Source organism: Nylanderia fulva, unplaced genomic scaffold, assembly GCF_048542155.1.
Source record: "Nylanderia fulva isolate GAGA-0341 unplaced genomic scaffold, ASM4854215v1 Scaffold2, whole genome shotgun sequence".
Lineage (NCBI taxonomy): Eukaryota > Metazoa > Arthropoda > Insecta > Hymenoptera > Formicidae > Nylanderia > Nylanderia fulva.
This window is the reverse complement of record NW_028190263.1, coordinates 4,295,178-4,321,476: the sequence shown is the minus strand read 5'-3', so window position 1 is coordinate 4,321,476 and position 26,299 is coordinate 4,295,178. Positions and strand designations below refer to the sequence as shown.

At 40.9% G+C, this 26,299-nt stretch overlaps 1 protein-coding gene across 1 annotated transcript in view; it reads right to left on the bottom strand.

The window, feature by feature from the left end:
* The window catches only part of Ser (protein serrate), a 44,474-nt gene that overhangs the window by 7,017 nt on the left and 11,158 nt on the right, over positions 1 to 26,299 (bottom strand). Inside the window, exons 2-3 of the mRNA XM_029318532.2 lie at positions 18,292 to 18,588; positions 4,244 to 4,535 (exon numbers count right to left, since the gene is read on the bottom strand). Coding sequence (XP_029174365.1) covers positions 4,244 to 4,535; positions 18,292 to 18,588 — 589 coding nt within the window. The remainder of the gene's footprint in view (positions 1 to 4,243; positions 4,536 to 18,291; positions 18,589 to 26,299) is intronic.

Genomic DNA, 26,299 nt, shown 5'->3' with positions numbered 1-26,299 from the left:
TCCGTTCTCTCTTTCTTTCTCTCTCTCTGTCTATCTCTTTCTTTCTCTCGTTTCCGCGCCGCGACAACGACATTTACGGATATTTATATATACGAATGCATCGGCGACTACTTCGGGATCTCCTAAATGACGACGCATTCGCTCGTGACAGCCTTTTCTTTGCATATAAGTACGAGTGTCATCGTCCTTCGTCCTTCTACGTCGAGCCAATCAAGCGGATATTTTTACAATCTCTCCGGAGACTCTCTTTCTCTTTCTCGGAGAGCTCTTTTGCATTTTAGAAACTATAAATTTCCTCGGAGTTTCAAATGATCACGCTGCTACTCATATGCCTACGACTTATGGTTGTTGATTAATACGCCGGCAGTTGGGTAAATTAACTTGCGCGATTCGCGAAGCGTGTTTTTTTCCCGCATCCTTTTGCCGCGCGGAACAGCTGCGAGAAGAGAGGCGGATTTGTCGGATCGGTGTTGTTTGCGATTTTTCGCGCGCGTGATTATGACAGAGCTGCTTTATTCGCGCGCGGAAGTGTTTTCCCGGAAAATTTACGTCCCTCTTCTCCTTCCGCGTGCGAAAAATCTTTATTTGTCTATCTGCAAATCGCACGTTGAGCCAGGTCGTGATGCGACCCTCCTCTCGGAATGTAATTATATTTTTTTTACTTGCAAAACACTCGTCTTGTGACGAGGAATAATGTAGGCAAGCACGTTATTCATTTTAGCAGAACAGTCGCTAGAGTTTCATCTTAGATAGTTGGAATTCTAAAGGAGAAAGGAAAAGTCATAAAATGTAATTGTTAGTTCGTAAATATGTCACTAGTAATTCTTTAGATAGCGATCGTAAAAATGCTAAGATCTGCAGAATTTATCTTCCTAACAGAATTTGATCAAAGATCATCATCTGTCACAATTTTCCCAGAAGAAGCAGAATAATTTTAGGACGTTGTCGCGACATATATATACAGAGAGTATTTTCTCTTAGAATTTACAATATGGAAGAATTTTATAAAAATTTCTCTGATTAATATTTACTCTATTAATATTTTTTATTATGATAAATATTAATCAGAAAGATGATAATGTTTCGATATATATAGATACATATAATAATAAGCAAGATAAGAAACAATTATATGCATCCATCTGTATAGTCATAACAATTACAGAATGATGCGTTATATTTTGATAAAATTACGAACAAGCACAGAAGCTCATATATTTCATATACCGAACACTTTCGAGATCCTTTTTGCCAGATGTTAAAGGAGCACCGTAGTAGAGATTTTACCTCTCTCGCGCGCGCAACCAGGTTGGTGCATCGTGTGAAGAGGATGCACGAGTGAAATTCTCCTATTGACCTTTCACAGCGCGACAAAAATGTCGGAGCCAGTTCTCTCTCTTTCTCTTTCTCTTCTCTAACCGAGACTCGCGCGCGCGATTCATCGCCTTGCACGAACACGCGATCTCCGCCGATAGTCTCTAATTGGGATTTGCACATTTTTTCTTCCGTCTAAAGTAGAACGTGCTCAAAACTCGACAAGTCGATCTTCCTGCATCGTTAAACGAGAGAAATTTTTTACATCTGCGCACCTTGTGTCAGGAAGATTCAATCTTCCTGACGAGAGATCAGAAATTTAAGCCGTGGAAACGAACAGCTACGTGATCACAATGCACAATCAGTCATCGTTTGTATTTATAATATGATCAAAAAAATAAATTATCAATCAGCGGCTCGAGGCGATCACTATGTTGGTTATCAAACAGTGAGATCTTAAAGTTCATAGTGCCAAGGAAAACGAGCAGCGTCGGCTAAGTAATCGCGCGTATGTTATTTGAATTCCTTTGGCATAGTATCATGAGCGTGCCAACTTATGAAACGATTGTTTAAGTAAATTTTTTATTTGAACAACGAAAAAAGGGCGAGAATTGTCGTACACGGAGAGAATTTTCTTTTAGAATTTATCCTGAAAATCATGGTAATCATAAGACAATATACTCATATTGAAAGAATTTTATAAGAGTTTCTCTGATTAATATTTACCACGATAAAAATATTAATGTGTATAGAGTAAAATTAATCAAACATATTTTTATATCTTATTGTGAAAGATATTAATTTTTTATTGTGGTAAATATTAATTAGAGAAACTTATAAGAATTTTATAAGAATTTCTCTGATTAATATTTACCACAATAAAAATATTAATATGTACATAGTAAAATTAATCGAACATATTTTTATATTTTGTGGAAGATATTAATTTTTTTATAGTGGTAAATATTAATCAGAGAAATTCTTATACCATATTGTCCTACATAATTAGCATGATTTTCAGAGTAAATTCTAAGAGAAAACTCTCTCTGTGTGCGGTCGGGGTCTGGTCTCTCTCCTCGACGAAAGTCGTCGGTCCGTTTGAGATCGACCTTATGCACGCGTTGGTGTCCCATCGTAAAGAGGTAGGGATGACAGTAACCACGGAGCGGTCACGGCGAGGCGGAAGTAACGATTAAGCGGCGAAGAAAGAGCTGTTTATTGGTCGGCGCAGCATTGTGCGACGGGACCTGGCGTGATGTGTCGCTACCTTTGTGACGATCGTACGACATGCGTCTAACGTCCGCCCATTGAGGCACGCACCGAGATAATTCGCGTGCTTTACGATCCGTACGGGACCAGCCGCTGCTCATCTCCTCTCGATCCTCCGCAGGGTTCTCGCGCGTTTAATCGCGAACGTGACGGAATCGTTCCGAAACAGTTTCGTTTGTCCTTCCGTTCTGCCGCAAAAACAATTATTTATCATCTCTAGAGATTTCTTCTACACGGAGAGAACTTTCTCTTAGACTTTACCTTGAAAATCATGGTAACCGTGGGACAATATGATGAATTTTATAAGAGTTTTTCTGATTAATATTTATCATAATAAAAAATATTAACATTTTATTGTGTGTGGTAGATATTAATATTTTTTTATTGTGATAAATATTAATCAGAGAAACTCTTATAACTCTTATCACGATTACTATGATTTTCAGGGTAAATTCTAAGAGAAAAAATTCTCTGTGTATCGATAAACTACGATATAAAGTTGAGATGACAGGAACATGTTTAATTTATTTTTATTATTGACTTTGCTTATTCCGATTCATTAATTTACAGATTGCCCAAATGCAGATAAGAGGAAGAAATCTTTTTGACGAAGATCGAATCTTTCGTCCTTTGAAAATTATTCGAGCTCTCACGGCCAACGACGATGATTATTAATGGTCAGTAATCGAATTGCAAGCCTCGTTAGGAGGTGCACGCGCGCGTGTCCGTGAGAAATAAATAAACGACATTCGTGAATGTTGTACGCGGTACAGGTAGGCCCTGTCGCGAGATTTCACGCTCCAATGAATGATTAATTATTCCTCGGACGACGTACGGGACGGGGCAAAAAATCGACCTACTCGTTCCGCTATTGATATCTTCCCAGTTCTTGCGTGTAAAGAATACCATGAGAATAATGAGAGAGACGCGCGAGAATGCGGCTGTTACTTGCTAATACAGTACGTTATAGGTATATCCCGAACGAATTTTCCTAAATGATAAAATTTTATTGAGAAGTTAAGTGCATTAGCTGAAATTATTTTTCATCCTTCAAAACATGAGTTCTCTTCCCGTCGTCGACATACGCCCTCGGAGCTATTATAAAGTTATGGTGCAGTTTAAAATTAGATATTGAATGAAAAGCTTACGTAATATCTTGATGAAAGTAATTTATCTGCGAATTTTATTATCCGTGAAAAGATACAGAAGAGAATCGAGGAACGTGTATTTATATAGATATTTTTTTGCGTGCATACACACATTACACGGTGTCTAGTATAATTAATAACTGCGCACGGTAATACCTGGTTGTGCGTAATGCGATAAACACGGGATTAATCAGCAATAATTCATATCTAAAGTCGATGCACATCTGAAGTGCTAATACTGAAATATGTTACGGGACTTCTTTCTTTCTTGCGAAGCATTAAAAAAAAAGGGAAATTACCGTTCCTCAACGATGATTAGAACAAAAAATTATTTGCAAATTTATCTTGGAGATAAAAGATTATCGCGAAAGAGAGAGAGAGAGAGGAAACACTGTTGAACTTAGGCGTCGCAATTAATCTAAACATAGGATCTAAAAATACCATCTCGATAGAGTGAGGCAACAACTGCAACAACAAAGTAATACGTAATCGTCGATCAAACTCGGACTCACCTGTCTCGCAGTCGACGCCTTTCCACCCCTGAATACACACTTTGTCCCCGTTCTCGTCGCAGGTGTAATGACCGAAAATGTCGTTTCTAGGTCGGCAGAACTTGGTGCAGGTCGCATTGTAGTAATGATCGGCGCACTGGACTCGCACCCGATACGCCAAGTGAGCGTTCCTCCCTTGATGATTGAGAGTGTGCCACGTAGATCCTGGCAGGACGATGCCGCTGTAACTCGCCTCCTCGATCACGCCCGCGCTTATCTCATCCCTCGCTTGCAGGATCAACGTGAATTGCCTCTGCAACAGAACATTTTCCAACCATTTTTTCAAAGTTACATAACGACGGATAACAAATAAAAAATCTTGAATTTAAAAAAATTATCTCCCTACACAGAGAGGATTTTCTCAAAAAATAATCATGCGTACATAGAAAATTTTACTATGTACGTATATAGTAAAATTATTCGAATATATTTTTTATATCTTATTGTGGTAGATATTAATATTTTTATTGTGGTACATATTAATCAGAGAAACTCTTATAAAATTCTTCCAATACCCATATTGTCCCTGGATTACCAAGAGAAAATTCTCTCTGTGTACTAATCAAAAACTTTTAAATATAAAAACTCTACTTAATAATAAAATAAATTACATGATATAATTGTGTAAAATTAATTTTATATATTAAATACATACATATATATAAAATTCTATTTACAATTTTATATTAATTTAAATTGTAGAAATATTTTTTCTTACTAAACAGAATAATTATTTGGCGAAATCTCTAAGAGAGAAGGAAGACTTGTGCATATATCGCATTAAGATTCTTTTTTTTCGAAAGATGCATCCGGATTCTTGTCTGTGGTTCAGCGTGTTGTCGTGATGCAACAAAGTCGGATTAAATACAGAACGGTGATGTCACGGACGACAAGGGCTCATTTGAAAGAGGAAGGGAGGTGGTTTGATGAAGGCAGCAATTAACCCTTGCCCAGCTTGAATAATTCCTCGCCAGGCTCTAAGTGGGACCTTCGGAGCCTGGTGCTTTTGCAAATTTATACAGCGTCTGGCTGACCTTTGGGGGCGGTTTAAATTATATACGATAGTGTATAGGGTTACCAATTTTAGAACTTTGGCTTATGTAATCGAGAGTTACACGAAAGCGCATCCGTCGCGCAAAACTATGTGGTAGAAAACAAGTTCCGGTGTAAACAAGATGGTAAGGTGCACAAACGCATTATTGATTTTAACATAATAAATCTGGTAATGTAACGAAATGTATATGACGTCGATGAAACACATTGTTTCTTATTTTACATTCCCAGTACCTTTTTCATTAATATAAAATTTCTCGTTTCTTAAATTAATATAATTTATACATACGCGGTCCTTACAAATGTTTACACGAGTAAATTCCAGGAGACTTATAAAGCAACGTCATGTATAAGTGGATTTGAATATGATCGCAAGTCACGGTTGTAATGATCACCGATACATTCGTAACATTCTGCAGGACCGCAGAGAATCGCCGCTAAGCGGGATAATTACAACGGTTACCGCGAGTATTGACACGACGATTTCGTTCCTTTATGCACGGTTGGCTTATCTCCGCCATCGCGTTGCGTCGTTCTCGCAAAGGGAGAAGGTGCTCGATTGGTACCACCAATCAAGAGCCCGTTGAGTGAGTGAAGGCCGACTAATGCAATAAATAAATTCGAATCGCGCTGCTGAGATGCGCGCGCGGAAGACGCGGCCTGTCCGCTTTCTTCGCATTGCCTCAGCCTCGGGTACCCGACGGGGTTACACGGGAGTCTCGGAGCCGCCGATGCGATGGTAGAAAGCTGGAAGTGTTCCTCTGATGGAACCGGTCCCGGCGAAAAAAAGATTAGCGCGCGGCATCGGCGCGGCGTCTCGCGAGCCTGTGGTATAATGAACTTGACGATCCTCGGAATTAGACAATGAACGCGGATTCTGAGAGAGGGAAAAAGAGAGAGAGAGAGGCATTTGCGGAATAATATCTAGTGTCGTGGAAATTTTATGCGACTTGTCGTCTCGACATTTTTATATCAATAAATTTATATTACATTTAAAAAATTATATACGCATTGTTATAATACACGAAGAGAATTTTCTCTTAGAATTTATCCTGAAAATCATGGCAATTGTAGGATAATATGATGTTGGAAGAATTTTATAAGTTTTTCTAATTAAAATATTTACCACGATAAAAAATATTAATAGGTATAACAAATTTTACTATACAAAATTAATAAATAAATTTTATGTATAAAAATTAATCCAACATATTTTGTACCTTACTGTGATAGATATTAATAATATTTTTTATTGTGCGTGGTAAAAATATTAATCAGAGAAACTTATAAAATTCTTCCAATACCATATTGTCCCACGATTACCATAATTTTCAGGGTAAATTCTAAGAGAAAATTTTCTCTGTTTTATTTATATGTATATAAAAATTATATTTCTTTTTGATATATTTATATATAAATATAATTTTAAAGAAATTTTGGGTTTAATACAGATACGCCGAGTCTGACAAAATAATTCGTTTAGCGAAAGATACCAATTTCTCGCAAGTGTCGATTTAACATGTGATACTTCTTGACGATGCCTTTCCCGCTTTTGGCTTTGGTGTTTCTCGCTTAACTGTATACACATTCGTGATTCAACTACTAACTCGCGAACACAGTGAATCAATTTCTCTCGCGATGATCCGAAATATTTATGCATCGCGTCGATCGATTCAGCGCGAGTCAGTTTCTCTTATTCAAGAATTTGCAAAAAACTGAGTTGAATCTGTGTCGAAGAGGAGTCGATGATCACGACCGATCTGCCCGTTTTGTCTCGCTCTGACATTTACAAGTCATACACTCGATGATGCAGTCTATGCAGTACAAAGAGCATGTTGTGGCCAATCCGTGGCGAGTCAGACGTCTCGCGCTAAACGTAAAGACAGCGAGCGGAGCTCGCTGCTAGTACCTAGAGCAGATGAGCGCTAATTGGTGTTAATTGGTGGCTCGCTCGAAGGCCGGCTTTCTCACGCCCGCGACTTTCGTGCTCGCCTTTTTTTTACACCTCGTATATACATACATACATATATATATATATATATATACAATATATATTCTAATGCGGCCAGTCCGGTCGTCGCGCTTGCCACCCCGTGAAAAGGATGTTCCTTGTGCTTCAACATTGTGACGCTTTGTCACGCCGCTCTTATTTCTTCGCGACGAGTTCGTCACAATTGAGATATAAATTGTTTAAGGTTAAGGTCGGAGGAAGTGTCTAATGTCGCGTTAGATTTTTTTCGATTCTCCGACTCGATAATTTCCAACGTGTTGAATCGTTGTATATAAGATATAAGTATCGTATGCAATATATCGAGAACAATTAATAATCAACATTAAAAATATATAAATTGATTATTCATTTAAATTATTAAGCGAATTTCAAATATTGCCTTCGTGAAGAGATCAATTTTCCTTTTTTAAAAGCTTGGAAAATACGACCTTTTTTTATAGCCTTCGAATTTCTATGTGGATTATATGTATAGAATAAGCTCTGTTCATTCGAAAAAAAATTTTCATACTGGCTAGAAATGATCGGGACCCTAAAACAAAGAACACACTTGATGCGCCAAGAATTGTCGAAGACATTGCAATTGTGAATCTAGGAATTCGTGTGGGCGTTTCGCTACTCGGTTCGTAGTTTTACAATTACATGGTTAACACCTGACGAATTTTCCCTTTCACTGTTAGATGCCGAGAAGGAAATTGAAAGAATCAATTTATAGATGAAGAAGCCAGCAAAATACATATTTTGTAGGACATTTGCGAATAAAACGAAAAAATTGAAATTAATATAAAATCAAATTAGAAAAAATGAAGACTGTCTAATAAATAATTTAACTTAATCGCATTTTTTAATGGGTGATATAAAAATAAGTATTGTATTATATTTTTTTAATCGTGAAAAGACAGTTTTAAGAGTCATTGAAAATTAATTTGATTAATGTTATAATATTCAATTATCCTACTTGAGCTCAAGGAGAAATAATAATAATAAAAACAATAAATATAACGCGGAAGAAAGAGAGAGAGAGCGTGGGATGTGTATACGTGCTGCTCTGCGACCGAATGCGTCATCTCGTATTCCACGGTCGTGCAGTACGTAACATGAATTATCCTGTTTCTTAAATTGTGCGACGCCGAGTATATGCATAAAAGCATTATTCGAATGCGTGTCCGAGCGCGTAAACACGCCGAAATGCATAAAGCATCGCGAGCAGAGATTCTTCACGAGTCGTATATATAATCGACATTGAAATCGAATTTATCCTTTTAAATTAGACATGTGAAAAAAGAATTGTGGGTGAAAGATACACCAGGTATATCCGAGCGAATAAAATGGCAGCCATCTCGAAGAGGATTAAGCCTCTCTTTATTGGAGATTGCTAGCACGATTCCACGATCCTTTCGAGGGACGTGGAAGGAACTGGCGGGCAACTTGCGTAGGCGTAGGAAATTAATTAAGCCGAGCGGTATTCTCGGAGAAGTCGATGCACGTCCATTTCCAAACGTCTATTCGCAATGGCCAATTAATTAATTTCCTGTGTGATCACAGTCGGTTCCATGTTGGCGATCAACGCCAAGTATAGACGTCTGCGAATCTTGTCTACGCACATTTTACGGACTAAATTTATTATTATTAACTCATTGATTCGAAAACACAGCGGATATTAATCTTGATTATTTTTTATAATTTCTATCCTTTGTCTAAAAATATTCTTGATATTATAAGATATACTACTAAAATATTTCTACACAAAGAGAATTTTTAGAAAATCATGGTAATCACAGGACAATATGGTATTGGAAGAATTTTACAAGAGTTTCTCTTTTTATATACTACGGTGATAGATATTAATATTTTTTCTTGTGCTAAATATGTATCAGAGAAACTCTTCTAAAATTTTTTCAACAATACCATACCTATATATCTCACGATCACCATGATTTTCAGGGTAAATTCTAAGAGAAAATTCTCTCCGAGCGTGCAGTTTGCTTTAGTGCTTGTAATATTTTAACTCCGTGAAATATTCGAAATGGGTTGCCGATCCGGAATTCGTACGATCTGCATATCCGACGTGATAGAACCTTGTGGAGGCGAGTCCGAGGAGATCGAAGGAAGCGAGCGGATACGTGAAGCACGTAGAATCCCGCTGCGAGGCTATCTGGCCATTTGCCTGCCTGGCTGCCTCGTCCGTCACTCTATCGGGCCTATGACTTACGTGTATGTACACGCATATGTGTGCTCGTTGGTAGTCGCTTGGAGGAGCACAGGTACAGAGGTAGACAGGTAGATGCAGGTAGATGGGTACATACTTACGTACGCCGAATAGAGCGCGCCGTGTCTCCTCTCTCTATGTCAGAGCTAGGCGACGTGTCTTGGGTTTCGCGGAAAAGATCGAACGAGCCGTACGTGAGGACGCGTACCAAAGTGACGACGGAGCGTCACCGCGATCGAATGAGGCTACCTTCGATTTCTCGTCGCCCTCGGTCGCGTTAGATTTCGCGGCGCGAAGCATAGCGTTCTCACGGCGTCCCTCAATCCTTGACAGGATTTATGGTCGACCAGGGTAATGCGATGCTGGACAAAACGGAGCCTCGACGAAGTTATGCATACCATTTCCAAGATGATTTCCATATATAATTAATAGCGTTCGGGGTTAATCTTATATCTGATTGAGAAATGAAAGAATTTTTCCAAGTCCTTTCTTCCTTTCATTGAATTTCCGCGCGATATTACATAACGTCATGCAGATACCGTCTTGTATCATCGGGAAAATAATCGCGCATATACGATTCGATTCGCAGCCGAGAATCAATCTCCGTTAATTGACCGAGCCCGGAACACGCGGTGCGGATAGAGCGTCGCGCCGTAATTGAAAAACGCCGGCGACGCCGAGGAACGCAGAAGAAGGTGCTCCTCTCCTCGGCGGCGAACATTGGATGCGAAGATTCCGTGTCGTCTCCCTCTCGGTAGCGCGTTCTCCTCGGCGGCGGAAATCTCCGTTCTGGAATCCCGTCCTCGCTTCCCAATTAGTTGGGTAGCTAATAAATCTCGCGGCGCATATACCCAGAACTGCGTGCGCAGAAGGACTTCTCTCTTCTGCGAGAAGGACGAAGAAGCTGAGGAGAGGCGGGAGAGGATCCCGTCGTCGTCTTCGTCGACGAAGAAGAGGCGTCCACTATCCGCGAGGGCACAAGGCCAAGTGCACGGCGCGCCTTCTTCCCGCTTAAAGGAACCGAAGAGGGAACGACGTGCGGAGTCGCGATGGTATATATATATATATATATAGTTGCCGGGTTCTCTCTTTCTCTGGTGCGTTACCTGCATAATATAACGCGAGCCGGTATGCCTCGCATTAAATACTCTCCTCGACCAGGTTCGCCGTTGCCTCCGCGAATGCACTTATGCACGTCGAGTGGCGAACTCGAGGGAGACTCGTAATGGACATATTCTCTATCGCACGTCATCAACATTCTCCTTACGTACGTACGGATATATACAGCGCGATACGATCGAGATCAAAGCCGCGAGAGACGGACTCTTTGGAAATCGATTCGCCGGATTTAATAATATCGAAAAATAAATCCATTAACGAATAGAAACGCGGTTTTAATCTCCGAGTCTCGCGCTGTCACGGAGAAAACGCGAATCGAGAGACACTGTGTACCCCGGCGGTCGTTTGTACGGACAGTCTCGACAGCCTTTCAAGAGAAGGGAGAGCCAGGGAGAGAATAAGAAGAGGAGGAGAGGAAAGAGAGGTAGAGGGACGAGTTTGGTATGCGCTTCGCGTAGCGGGTTCACACACGACCGGCCGAAAGGAGAGGAGAGACCCCAAGGCCCCGGCTTCTTCCTCCATCTCGCATCAGAGGCTCGTCGAGCCCCCCGTGGACACGAAGATACACCGAAGTGAAGAGGCATCGCCCAAAGCGTGGCGACATTCCCTCCCTATCGCTCTTTTCTTCTCGATGCATAATATAATATAATGCAGTCGCATTGCGTGCACCTGCTGCCTGTGTTTGCGCGTATAATACGGTAATACAAGCCGAACGTAAATCTTTTATGAGAGGGTATTTCGTGATTATGGAACTTTACCCTCGAGGCGATCGCGTAAAGAGAGCAATTTCGGCGAGAGAGAGAGAGAGAGAGAGAGAGAGACCGGTTTTCGACAAATCGGCCGCGCTTCCGTGTTTAAGGACGGGCAATTTATGTACGTTGCCGACAAACCCCGCCGGGGCGATGAATATCCCGCTTCAATAGACACCCGTTGATTCGCCCGGAGTTTGCCATTGCTCTTCCTCTCGAGAAAGAGAAAATCGCGTGTGATTAAAAATCGGTGCATGTGCACGTCGGATGTGCTTCGATCTCCGTCTCTCGCCTCTTTATCCTGTTTTCTCTCCGTGCACGACTGTGTAATTAATTCATGCAGGTTTTCCCGTATCCTCATCTTCATAATTTTCGTTTTTTTTTTTCTCACGTAATTCTCGCAATTTTCATAATTGGACAACATTTTCGCATCTTTTATTATTCTAATTTACGCAATCATGTTCGATCGCAATGAAATTTAATATTACCTATTAATTTTCTGATTATTTTTCCAGCGTTCATATTTTGTTCAGTTATTCAGATTTATCTCTCGAAACACCTTAATCATTTTCTCTCCCCTTCCTATCTCCTCTCAATGTCACTTTGACAGCGCAATCTACGAAATTATACATCTTAAAGCGCGCGATCGAGTTCGAAGTAATGAAAATAATAATAATAATTGTAATAACGATCAGACAATAAACACAGCGCGACTCTCGCTTAATTAACGGTCAACGACAAATCGCGTGGGTCATTATATCGACAGCATGTGGCGATTACGTTAATGGAATCAAGATTAATGTCGGCGCGCGTGTGGGAGTAGCGTCGCGATCGTCGATTTTCATCAAAGAGAAATGGTCTTTGTCGGGATGAGCATCGATCGGAGTAATCGGGGAGGAGAGAAGATCGACAAAGCAGGAAATCTTTAATTCGCGCGGACGTAAATCTCGTCGGTCGGCGTTGATTGTAAACCCCGCGGGCGATCTGGACAAACGCAGGCGCAAAGAGAGCAATTTCGGATCGCCGGGTCTCCTCCGCCTCCTCTCATCCACCGAAGACCGGTTCGCACGGAAGTTTTGACAAATTGCTCGCGCTTCCGCGTTTCGAAATGGTGCAATTTACGTGCGATTAGAAAAAGGCGCGCGCACACGGCGCGCAAGGATGCGCGACGCGAATGTAAATCCCGCGTTTATTCATTATTCGCGTTAGCATCGCGTATTAACGGCGCTAATATATTTGAACAACCGTAGGTGCCGCTCGCGGGCTTAAAGCAAGGTTTATTCATGACGGCTATTAAGCGCGTGATGCGATGCAGAGTGCGGTTTGCCGCTAATTTCGCGAGAGCGCCGCTCAACAAAAAAGGTATGGAAGTTGTTACGGAAAAAAAGGAAGATTCCGCACAGAATAATTTTCATTTGTTAATAGAGATGAACAATTTTTGTAAATATTTCTTTTCTTCAAAAATTTACATTCTACACAGAGAATTTTCTCAGAATTTGCCCTGAAAATCATGGTAATCATAGGACAATATCGTATATTGGAAGACTTTTATAAGAGTTTCTCTGATTAATATTTACCACAATAAAAAAATTAACATCTACTACAATAAAATTATTATATATGTCGCACTAATTGTAAGAGAAAATTCTCTCCGTGTAAGCTTCAGCTGAAAATGTAACGAAATAAAAAAAGGTCGACCCAAAGTGCTCGAAGAATCGATAGCGGTATAGTGTTGGAGGAGCCGAGGTCGAGGAAGATATCGACCGGAATGGAAAACGCTTATAAGGCCGCGGGGCTCGTTTTCGAGACGCGGATGTACACCTGTTGAGTTTCTGACTCACGTCTTACGATCCCCGCGGCGTTCCACGACGCGTCTTGGAGAAGAAGAGACAGGAAGAACGGGCTCCTTCATTTTCGTTCCCCGCTTCTTCCTCTGCCGCATCACAGCCTCATCCATGATGAATGCCGCTCGACCGAACATCGTTTATCATTATACGTCTATTATCGAAACTATGATTGTCGGAATTAATCACGTGCCCGGAGAAAGGAGATTACCACAGACGCGGTTTCCGATTCAATCCGGCGACAGACTCTTTCCTCTCTTCTTCGTATATAACTGTACCGATGTCACACGGTTAAAAGCGATTTCTGTAGTCTACATAAAGAGAATATTCTGTTAGAATTTACCCTGAAAATTATGATAATTGTGGGACAATATGGAATTGGAAGAATTAATTTATAAGAGTTTCTCCGATTAATATCACTGATCTGACTTATGACAATAAAAATATTAATATCTGCCACAAGATATAAAATATGTTCGATTAAATTTACTACGTATACATATTAATATTTGTTATTGTGGTAAATAATCAGAAAAATTTTTTCAATACTATATATTTACCATATATGATTTTCAGGGTAAATTCTAAGAGAAAATTCTCTCCGTGTAGAAATCTATTATAATTGAATATTGAATTATATACCATTGCATATAGATTTATATGACTGTAGAGACTTTTTCCTTGCGTAAATCCATAGCATCAAGTTTGAATAAAAATGTATTAAATTATTCAAAGAAGTGGACGTGTGCTATTTTTAAACAGCAATAAATTTCAGGGTAAATTTTAAGAAAAAATTCTCTCTGTGCATAGAAATCTATTATTATATTGCACACAGATTTATACGACTAGGGATTCTTTTCTTGCGTAAAATATTACTTAATTATATTCGCAGCATCAAGGTGGAATAACAATTTATTAAACTATTCGAAGAAGTGGACGCACGCTATTTTTAAACAGCAATTCTGCAGCGTCCACGTGGATCCGGCGTCTAGTGACGTTTCACCATTCATAGCGGCGCCCAGATTGGAGACATTGTACAGGTCTCTGTATATGTGTTCTTCAATACGTTCGATGCAGCTGGTCGTACGTGCCGGTGCATATAAAACGCGCGGACAGGTCGCATATATATATATATATGTATGAGCGCTCGTCGCATGAGAATCGTATAGTTCATAGAGTCGCATTGGGGACGGTGAAGGAGAAATTATTGGGAACGAACGAGGATAAGTCGATGAGCGCAAGAGAGAGAGAGAGAGAGAGAGGATGTATTTGATGGGAGAATGCAAATCTGTTGTAAGGATCGAGAGAAAGGAGAGATCTCTAGTCGCACGAGGAGAGAGAGAGAAAAAGATGCGTAATCGGAGAAAGGAGACACGAAATGCGCCGTTCGAAGATGCCATATATCTTCTCCGAGGAGAAGATTGTGCAAAAGTTCGGCCGTACATTACATTCACCGATTGTTTCCCGCCGTGTTATTATGCCAGCATCGCGAGGGAAAAGGGAGACGATCGTGCATTCCTTCTCACATCGGTATTGAAATTAGAAGCGGGGAAAGTCGACGAGGACGATCACGTTTTTGACGCTCGCTGCTGTTTATCGCGACCGTATCACGTTTGCGTAAACTGGGTCGTTGTTAGAAAACAAGAAAACTCTTGCGATCGCCGGCGATATCCACGAATACGTAACCGATCGAAAGTTTGCACCGCGTGTATATACCTATCGTGAAGGAGCCTCGTCCGATCTTTCGGTAATACAAGAACACATATATTACGTATACAATACATATACATATGACGTTCCTTCGTGTATGTGTCTAATGGAATTCAACGATCCAATTATTCCACGGTGATGAGATTCGGATGTTTGAAACTTCGATATATACCATACACATATGCTCGAATAGCAATTTTCGTACAAATAGATATACATACATATATACGCGATACGATCTGAGAAAATCATTTTCGGATTTCGGAGCGCTGCGTAATGCCTGATTAAGACACGCGCGATGATTCGTCCGGTACTGATGAGACTCGGGGGATTTATATCGGCTAGAGAGAGAGAAAGAGACGAAGAAATCTCCCGCAAATATACATATATATACAATATATATATATATATATATTTTCTTCAGAGCCGCTAAACGCAGGTGGCATTCGGTAGCCCGTGCGCGCGCAAAATGTTCAGCCGTTCACTCGTTCGTCGAGGGGACGAGATTATATATACCGTATTCAATCAGCGAGGACGATAATGACGGCATTATCCGCGCAAGAGCGATGAAAGTCAAGCGGTTTACCGTTTTTCGAGGTAGGCACACGGTGAAAACGGTTTTATATAGCTATTACACGACGCGAATACGTGGCGAATGTACCCAGATGTACCCGGGAGAGCTAGGTACCATCTCCGAGCTTTTATCTCTACACGCTCCTTATTTCGTTGTCGTCTCTTGGTGCTCGACGCGCGTACAAACATTACGATCTCCGGTGCACGTGTGTATACGTCGCTTCCTACGTCATTTTTCCTTGCCTTTTTTTTATTATTAATACGCGCCAGCGATGCGTCATAATTGAGTTAGACCGGCGGAGCGCTAAACGCTCGAAGGTAGCACGTGTGTCGAAAACGAGAGAAAAAAAACCCTTCACGAGAAAGGGAAGCAATTTAAGGGTTTCTGTTTATATCCTTCGCGGCGGCGCGGCGGTCCTTCAAGATGAGAGAAAGAAGGAGGAAAAAAACAGGGCCTCTCGTAGAGAAGAGTCCCTTTGTCGCGATGGGTCCTCTCGTCGGAAGATACCCGCGAGCGAGTTATGAAATATACAAACAGAGAGGCTGGCGCTCTTCAAACAATCCACGAAGACATACATGGGCGCGTGTAGGTAGATAGATAGGTAGGTAGGTAGGTACACGGCTTTTTTTTCCAAATGCGTGTCCGTACCCCTTCGGGGCCCCTTCAGGCACCCACCGAACCCATCGTCGTCTGAAGGAGACGCTCTCGACGACCCTATGTGTATACCCATGCTCGCGAGGACACGCCTGCATGCGCACTCCAACGTCCTCTCGAGAGGACGACTGTTTGGGCCTCCTCGAAATCGCTCGCGCATTATGCCGTAATTACGTTAGACGACGACGACGACGACGATGACAACGGTCGGATCGTAGGTGGCAGCGCGCTGCTAATTGAGTACAAGACTCTTCGGGCCAGCCGGAAAAAATGGACAATGCAGCGTGTGATAGTGCACCGTAACTATTTTATAGAACCGTGACGGAGCATTTTTTTATTAATATCGTAACGATAATGTAACGAGACATCTTCTTAAAACTCTTCAGGTCTTATTCTTTTTTGTACTTTGAAAAGAATTTTATAAGAATTTCTCTGATTAATATTTATTACAATAAAAAATATTAAAAAACTCCCTCTTCATCTCGACTAAGAGCCAAACGCGATGTTATTGCGACAAATTAATATTTAGAAATTTTTGGAAACTGAGGAATTTGAATCCTATGGTTGGGATCTCAGAAATTCCCCTTGTTCCTTCTCTTAACATCCCCTGTAAGAAAAATATTAATATGTACATAGAGGAAAATTAATCGAATAGAGAAATTCTTCCAATACCATATTGTCCCACAGTCTCACTTACCATGATTTTTAGGATAAATTCTAAGATAAAATTCTCTCTGTGCACTCATATGAATGCTTTACTTCATCGCGACTAAAAGAGGACAATTATCTCCCTTCCGAAAAGTGTGAGAAACAAGTGAAACCATTAGTCAAACTCGTAAAATAAACGGATGCGATTTATTTTAGATATCGAGGTATACGAGAAATTCATGTATGAGAATCATAATTAAATAAACTGATTGATAACTATAGCTGAAGAAGCGTGATAAAAATTCAACGTGAATAGATGATCGCAAAGATTTCCCCGCGAGAGTTTACGGAGGACAAGAATAAAAGGGTGAGGACACAGCGCAAGGAAAAGAGAGAGAAAAGGAGGAGGACTCGACGAAGAGGAATTGCCAAGCGACTGGAACCAAACAGGAATTTTACGCAACGACTCGCGCTGCGATGGGAGAGATCAGCGGACCGGAAATCCCTTACGCGGATTCGATAACTCTCTCTCTCTCTCTCTTTTCCTCGCGCGAGCCTCTTCGCTTCGTCGTAGACAAAGAAATCGGGTCTAGAAATTTGCGATTCGCCCAACCACCTGGCGATGTAATGCGAGCTATAAAAGCGTCACGACTCTTCCTCGCGCGATCGTTATAGCTTTGCGCGTTGCGAAAGAACGGTTTCGCGTGAATCCTCCGGCCCTGACTTTCGACGATTTCAAGAATGAAAGCTCAAACTTGAGAAAAGACGTCGATCACACGTGCAATTATATATATGTATACAAACGGTTCCCGGAGGCGGCGTCGCTAATGAGACGCCGCCGCTCTCTCTTCGGCGTCGTGTCACGACGTCGATGATAAATGGATTCGTGACGGGCTGATTCTCTCTCTCTCTCTCTCGTGAGTCCCCGAATGTGTCGTCCCCTTGTTACGGCTTCATCCTCTCTCGCCCGTTGTCGTCGTTCTTTCGGCACGGCGGCCATTGTGCCGGTGACCAAACAAAATTACGGTCCCGTATATATGTATACACCGTGCGGCCCGCGTTATTAATCGCGCGCGGGACATCGAATTAAAGCCTCGTCGCGCCTCGTATATATACGTGTAACGGCGACCGATTGGGATTTTCGAGCCGATGTTCTCACGGATATTTAGGTGATATGCAGCGCATATGTTTTGGCACTTGACGTGCTCGTTTCTCTCTCCAAGTGCCTGCCTCCTCTCGACGCGTATTTAACATTAAACGAGACCAGCTGATTCTCAGCTGACAGTGCAATGTTGACGTTTCGAGTCGACGTTTAAAATAATACATTAGCATACGTCATAAATGAAAAAAATCTTTGTACAAATTAAAACAGATTCGCGAAATATTTTTTGCGCTATGAAAAACAATCGTGCTGAATAAATTCAGATGCAAATTGACTTACCGTCCATCGGAAGGTGAAGTGTAGTTGCAGGGTGACGGGTTCGGTGAGGGTAAAGGTGTTCGGGCCGAGAGCGTGACTAGATACGTTGCCGAAGCTGCAGGAGCCGATGGCGGTGACGTTCGACTGATACTCCTTGAGGCAGAGCCAGAAGGCCGTCGAGCAGGGTGTCGTGCATGGCGGGAATCCTCCTTTTCCGCCCCCATCTCCCCCGCCGCAACACCTACCGTCTACCAGGGTGCCCCTGTTGTTCGTCAGCGAGAGGATCTGCACCTCAAAGTATCCGCTCGCGGTTGTCGCCTGCGGAAATAAATGGAAATATTTTTTTGTAACACACTCGACATACCACGTAATTTCGACAGGTTAAATATTATTGCAATTACTGGAACGATCATTTATCGCAATACTTTGAAAGGATATCTATATAAGTATCTACACGGAGAGAATTTTCTCTTAGAATTTACCCTGAAGATAATTGTGGGGCAACATATGACATTGGAAGAATTTTATAAGAGTTTTTCTCTGATTAATATTTACCACAATAAAAAAATATGAATATGTACATAATACAAAATTAATCTTATCGTGGTAGATATTAATATTTGTATTCAGGGTTTCAAATTTGAAGAGAAAATTCTGTCTGTGTGAATGAGAACGTTTCTAGAATCACTCGACGCACTTTTATCGTTCAAAAACAATTAATATTCAAATTGATGTATTCGGGTAATAAATTATGCAACGATTTGTTAAGCGTCATCGAGAATTACTCATTAACTCAGTATAAATATTGTTACATAAATCGTGAAATTGAGAGAAAATGAACGTGGGAATAAGAGAGAAAGATATAAGAAAAGTGCCGAGTCCCTTCGAGCATTGTGAAAGGCTTTTTCGTCAAATTCAATTCCCCGCTTCTGTGCAAAGCACGGGGACCTGAAAAGCCTCGGGTTACTCTGTCCATTATAGCGTATCATGGAAACGGAAGTCTCGTGTTAAGGAGAGAAAGAGAGAGATAGAGACGGGGCCCTCGGGCAAATGCACCGAATGCAGCAGCAGCAACTTGGGGCCAATCTCGGGAAAGAAATCGAGCAGTTTCGAAATCTGCAATCGCGCGGTCGAGCAATTTTCGAGCCTGCATGCTGTTACGCGCGATACGCATCGCACATTCTACGTAAGTACGGCAAGAGCGATTACTTCTTTCTCACGCGCTTGCGCCTATATACCCGAGTCTTGCCTTATACGCAAATTCCAATCACGACACGCGAGAACAACGATTAAACTGACATGCGAGCCAAGATACATAAATCGACGCTAAATCTAATATTTGTAGAACAATTCACACTACTTTTACTTTTGGCACTGTACTGTAACGATCATTTATCGCGCTACACGGAGAGAATTTTTCTTAGAATTTATCCTGAAGATAATTGTGGGACAATATGGTATTGGAAGAATTTTATAAGTTTTTTAAGTTTTCTACTCTTTTATTTATATGTTTTTCTCTGCTTAATATTTACCACAATAATACATATTAATATATAGTAAAAGGCCAAAATCTGGAATCGAATAAAAATAACCGTGAAAAATAATTAATAAAATACTAATAAGTCAGACGAGGCTTATATGAACTTGTGAAAGTGATTTTGTTATAATTTAATTCGCTCAAAGAGATACAAGTGGGAGTATAGAACCATTATTGTACATACATTGCACGTGCGCAAGTATATGTTCGACGTGATGTGGGTGTGTGCATGTATGTGTGCGCATGCATGTCTGAGCCTACGTAATTACCGTAAGAGTAAGATCGAAGGTAGAAAGCGCGCAAAGGATCGTCTGCTGGCCTTTGCGCTTTCCATAACGCGCTTCCTTCTATGTTACATAAGATCGTTTCGCGAGTGACATTTTAACAAGTCTGGCGCTGCATCGAGCTGCAGCTCTTGGATTCGGAGAGAGACATCGGGAATATGAAAATCATAGGCGCCCATATAACTTGTTTCAAGGGGGCATAGAACAGAGTGTACATATACTTAGATTTTTATTTTTAATTGATTTATAAATTCCAAACAAAAAATGATTTAGTCGATAATTATAAAATTATTCCAAATTGAAAAAAATTAAAATATTAAAGGAGGCATAGCCCCTCCTTGTCCCCCCTCCCTGGAGCCCATGATAAAAACGGAGAATAAATTGAAAGATGAAAAGCATACCAGCTCTCGCGGATTGATGACAATCGCGCGACATAAGAAAGGTGGAGAAGTCGTGCGGCGATAATAAAATGAGCTTTGTAATAGAAATCGGATCTTTTGTGTGTCGAACAAAGAGACGCGAGTGCGACACGTATAGAGATTCGCTTAAGTTATAAGCCGCGTAATTTCGTGCCTTTTGACCGACGTGATGGTATGCGCCGTAATGTACACATTGGAGCAATTTTGAGAAATCCTTAAAAGAGAAGACGGAAAGGAGAATGCGTGAGTCAGCTGTCGTTTCTGCGAAATCCCATGGGCTCAATATTTTAACAAATAATATAGTTGACTCGTATTTAGAGATTTTAAATTTAAATTATTCCGCAAAGTATAGAATTATGAATAAATTGTACAGTTATTTAAAAGAATGTATAATGTAGTATATGTTGATATTATATATGTATCGACATTTAAAAAATTATTTACGATATTAATTACAGCTTTCTAGATATTTACGTTTCAAATTAGTTCTATGTCAATACGCTTACAGCATCTTACAGCAATCTACTTCATCGTAAATCATTTTATTTCGCAGATTCTTCTCATTAAATAAATTTCAAACGAGTTTTATAATTGAGTCGTTTATACCTTTGTGCCATGTAAAAATAATATTATAATTTAACCGAATTTATCGGGAGGCGGCAGTAATTAATTATGCAGGCAGCGTGATGCATATAAATCTATTATATAAGTGGCCGAAAATCGGAGAATTGACTAAAGTCCTCTTGATCGCGACGTTTCGACTTCTCGTTTTTACGAGAATATGAATCGCCCGGCTGGCGATAAATCCCGGGCGTCGTACGAGTTTCCGTGCGCGTTTGTTTGGAAAGCGAACGCCGTGTGTAACGACCCGCGTACGCGTTTTATTAGCCGAGAGCATACTTATTCTAGAGGCTCTCTCGGCTTCGCCGGTCGCCGGTAACCTCTTGCCTCCGTGCGCGGTACAGCGTTAGAGTTCTGTCTCTCTTTCCCTTTCTCACTTGCGTGCGCGCGCGGACGTTTGCAAACGCGCGCTCCGCAAACTTTGCACAGTCTGCTCACGTGCCGACGAGAAATTGCCGGACGACGGGCAAGCCGGAGATGCTTTAAGTTAGCCGACGCGGAAGAGTTTCTCTCTCTCTCTTTCTTCTAGACGCGGATGGGCGCTTACGAAGAACCGGAAGATATTCAAGGGAATCGTTCGCGACCAGACGCGACCGGACTATCCGACGAAATTTTCACACTGAATTGAATAATGAGGCATTAGAATTTCAGATATTTTGACGACGTCTTCACTGTCATTTTTGTAATATAATTTGTATCGATATACATATTAATGACGTATAAATAATAAGGGGGGAATGTATAAATAATAATGCTATAAGTATATGTTCCTTTCGTTATTATAATATTATAATACACGGAGAGATCTATCTCTTAGAATTTACCTTGAAAATAATGGTAATCGTGGGACAAAATAAAAAAATTTGATGAGTTTCTCTGATTAATTTACCGCAATAAAATATATTAATATGTACATAATAAATTAATATTAATCGAACATATTTTATTGTGGTAGATATTAATATTTTTTGCGATAAATATTAATCAGAGACTCTCTTATAAAATTCTTCCAATATCATATTGTCTCACGATTACCATGATTTAGAGTAAATTTTAATTAAAATTAAACATTTTTAATTTACATCCTACATCATTTAATTTTTATTTCATCATTTATTACTTGAAAGCGTGACAAGAATCGTCTTCGTCGAGCTTTCAAAAATCAGTGCAATCTGAATGTTCAATCTAATTCGCGCTGAAAAGAGACACGAGTCTCCTCAGTATTTTCCCACATGGTCGGAGTCGGCCGCCACCCAGCGATAATTGAAGTTCCTCAGGGCTGTCGAGGTGTAATAAAGGTGGGGGACACCTCGTATTAGCGGCCACTTCCCCATCCTGGCACCGCGCCTTCGGAACGTTCGTTTCTTTCGTCTTTCGCACCGGCGCGGCGCTCGCTTTCGCGGTTATTAAGTTGAAAGTTCATCCCTTTCTAACCGCACATTACGCGCGCATTGTAATAACTCCATTGTCCTTTAAAACAGGTTTCATGATTTACATTGAAAAATAAGATTCTTAAATTATACACGACTGCGTTATTGCCTTTTTAATGACGGAGTCGCAGGGAGAGATGCTTTCGAAAGGGCGTAAGAAATTAATTTTCGAATCGTTTTCTCACGACAAGATCAGACCAGGGGAATGTCTATACCCTAAGTTCCGCAGATTGATCTCCGAGCATATATCCAGAGATGGAATATTTCGCGGATATTTTTATATCCATCCAGAGATGCGTTATCGCGCTGTCAAAGCATATATACATCTTTGTAACCTGTCATAACGCTATATGCTCGAGTGTATGCATATATATGTATATGTATATGTTCGAGAAACGAACAGAGCGACGGCCTTCGATGTATGCTGCATGTCTGTATGTGTGTGCGCGCTAGGTCGGTTCGCTGTTGAAGAAGAAGAGCCTTTCCTTTCCGCATAGCCAAGGTGCAGCGAGCCATACCTCGGTGCGCCTACTTTTATGTACACACTCCTGTGAAACGCTAGCGAAGTATACGAATAATTCGTCCGAAAAAAAAAGAACACAGAAACACTCGCGGAACTCGTACTGAGAAACGACTCTACCGTGTCCTCTCCGGGTCTCTTCCTCTTTCCTTTGTTCTTGCCCCCTTCCGAAAGAGAGCTCGTTTGCCGCGAGTTACGAAAATCTGACAGAACTTTCGAATAGCCCGTTCGGAGCGATTTTCCTCGTCCGTTGGATAAATGATTGACGCGAGATGTCTGTCAAATTTTTTCAGTTTTCTTGCTAACCAATATAATGAACCATATTAATAACTAAATCATAAAAAGATGACGCATTTAAAAAAAATATTTTCTCTTAATCAATTATTTCGTGCAAAGTAGCTTAATATTTTTAGGAGCACTTTGAATTAATTATAAATGTACGACAATAGAGTTCGATATATGCCGAGCTGAAACTGCGGTAACATCGAGTACTTAACTCGAGAACGAATAAATAGATTTAAAAAGTAGATAAGTGCACACACAAAATGGGTTATCTACAAATCGATTATTATCGCCGATTTCATTAGCGGGCTAAACATAGGCAGAGAATAACCGCGTGCATGGTATATATGTAATTATGTAAATACGTAATTATACTCGGCTATGATTATGTAAACCTACGGAAGAGAGGTGTTCTTTTAATATCTTAATTGCAAACCTGCTACCGTCTGGGCATCACAGCGGGACACGTCGATTCAAGTATCCGTATCTTATCATTATATGCTAATGCTAATTGGAAAGGGGCAATGCGCCTATACGAAAATTTTCTCTCTAAATTAGCTAAATTAGTTAAATAATTTTTACGTTGCTTTAAACCTCGCGCAATGAACGCAATTTCAGATAATCGAGAGAAAAAGAAAAAAAAAAAAGAACCGCGACAAGGGTTCAATAATTTCCTAAAAATGATTATGCGATATGTCGTAGTTTGCATGATAAAAAAAGAATGGAAATTATATATATTTTTCATCATCTTTTTATTTCGTTAATCGTCGCAGATTGTGAGAGCCAAGTTGGCTGGCTGAAGATCGATTCGCGCGATTCCGCTTCGAATTGCAGAAGGGAAAGAAAGAACGAGCGAGAATTGGTAAGAGGAAGGGATAGAAAAGGGAGCAGCAGCAGCAGCAGCAGCAACAACAGGCATCGGGATCGGCGACTGACGCGATTTCGGTTTCGAAAATCGTCCGGGGCCTTTCATTTTATCTCTGAGCTCCCAAGTCGTAGGTAGTAATTACCGGTGGCCGCTACCTGCCCGAGTGAAATAGACCTACCGAACACCATTTAATTTTATACCGTAGAATCTGCACGGACGAATCGTCTCCGGGTCTGCGTGTATGTGTGTGTGTGTGTGTGTGTGTATCGGACGTTCTCGTATTGCACGTCTCGTTTCTGCACTATATGCGTTTCATCGTGTCTCGCATGCTTGCTCACGTTTTACGGGTCTGTGTTGTGCCCCGGTATGCTACGAGCTTAGGCTCCCATATATCTCTGTTCTTCCCCTCCGCGAGAGATACAGGGAGACCTATACTTAATATTATTTGCTACCCGCTCGCCAAACCCCATCGGCAAGGCTGCCAGACTGCCTCTAACGCGGCCACAAATTACCGAAATAATTAAAAAAGTCTTATTTCGCGTGGGAAGTCCCGCGGACCCCCATCGTTTTTGCTTCTTTATCATATTGTATATAGACGATCGCGGGCCGAATAAAAAAATTATCCGATTAATAATGACACCAGCGTATTAATCAGCTGATGCTCTCTCACTCTCTCTTTTCCTGAGATATTTCTTGAATAATATCGCGCGGTATTTTTCTCGTCGTGTACCCTTACATGTTATTCGATTAAAAAAAAACTGTCTTTTATCATGCAGCATTTTAATTATATTTCATTGACGACAGAAATCTCATTTAGATACGAAATCTCATTTAGATACGTTACTTGATAGAATAATAAAATTCGACGGCTATTCCACAGAGCAGCAATTGTTAAAAATAATTAATTAAAGAAAAAGTGAGGCATAATTTTGACATTCTTTCGCAATAATTTTATTCAGCCATAAATAACATTTAAGACACTTTTAATCGATCGAGTAATAAAATTCAATTAATATCCATCTCCCTGTCTCCTGCGACATAATTAATGACAGGTAGATTCTCATGTTGCGTTTTACGACAAAGAATTAATTTTCTGCATACATTTTTTTCCCTTACTTTTTCGAACGAGATTTCAGTCGAATCCATAAGTGTTATGTTACATTCGTTATGGAAACTCGTCGTCGCTGCATAAAACGACAGGTTACTATCGATTAGCTCTAGTCAAGGACCGATATGAAACCCGATCGACCGGGCTGGAGCAGGAGAGATCGGCTGCAGCATCTTCTGAATATCTACCTGCCTGTCTGCCTGCGAGAATCGCGAGGCCGAAACGGCAGGAACAGGAACAGGTGTGAGTCGATGTTTCGTGATCTACACATTGCTTTTACGCAAGGCGTCCGTCTGTGATGCAGGCGCGGATATATATCAGTTTCGTTCTATTAACTAATAAGCGCGTACAGCATTCGATAAAATCTCAACGACGATCCGTTCATTCTCCACCTGAGCAATCATCCGTCCGAGGATAATATCCTTTCCTTCTCGGGAGAGAATATCCACTCTCATCCGCAATTAATTTTCCCAAGTCAGTAATTGCAACTCGCTGCGATACTTTCATTTTCTTGAAATTCATTCGTATATACGTACGAAATATCTAAGATAAATTCCGAGGCGATAATTATGAGAAAATGACGGTAAAATTTCTCGAGTCGTATCTTCCCTAAATCTTGGATCTGTCTAAAATGAATTGCAAGCCGGAGCGAGAGTTATCAAACCGGATTGAACGCATGCTGCTGCTGGTGCAAGAGCGTTACTCGTGAATTCGCGAGAGCGGCCGTAACTTTGTATTATAAATCGCGTCTTGTCCGAGCTCGTCAATTTTGCGGTCGTCTCTCGCGGTAAGGACAAGATGGAAGTGTAAAACAATCAGCCGGAGAGTGCCTGGAGCGCAAGTACAAAAGATCGTCGCCCGGCGAGAAAGAAAAAGCGATCGCCGCAGTCTCTAATCAGTGGACTATAGATTACGAGGGTGATTATTCCCGATTACACGTTGCGTAAGTACGCGCGACAG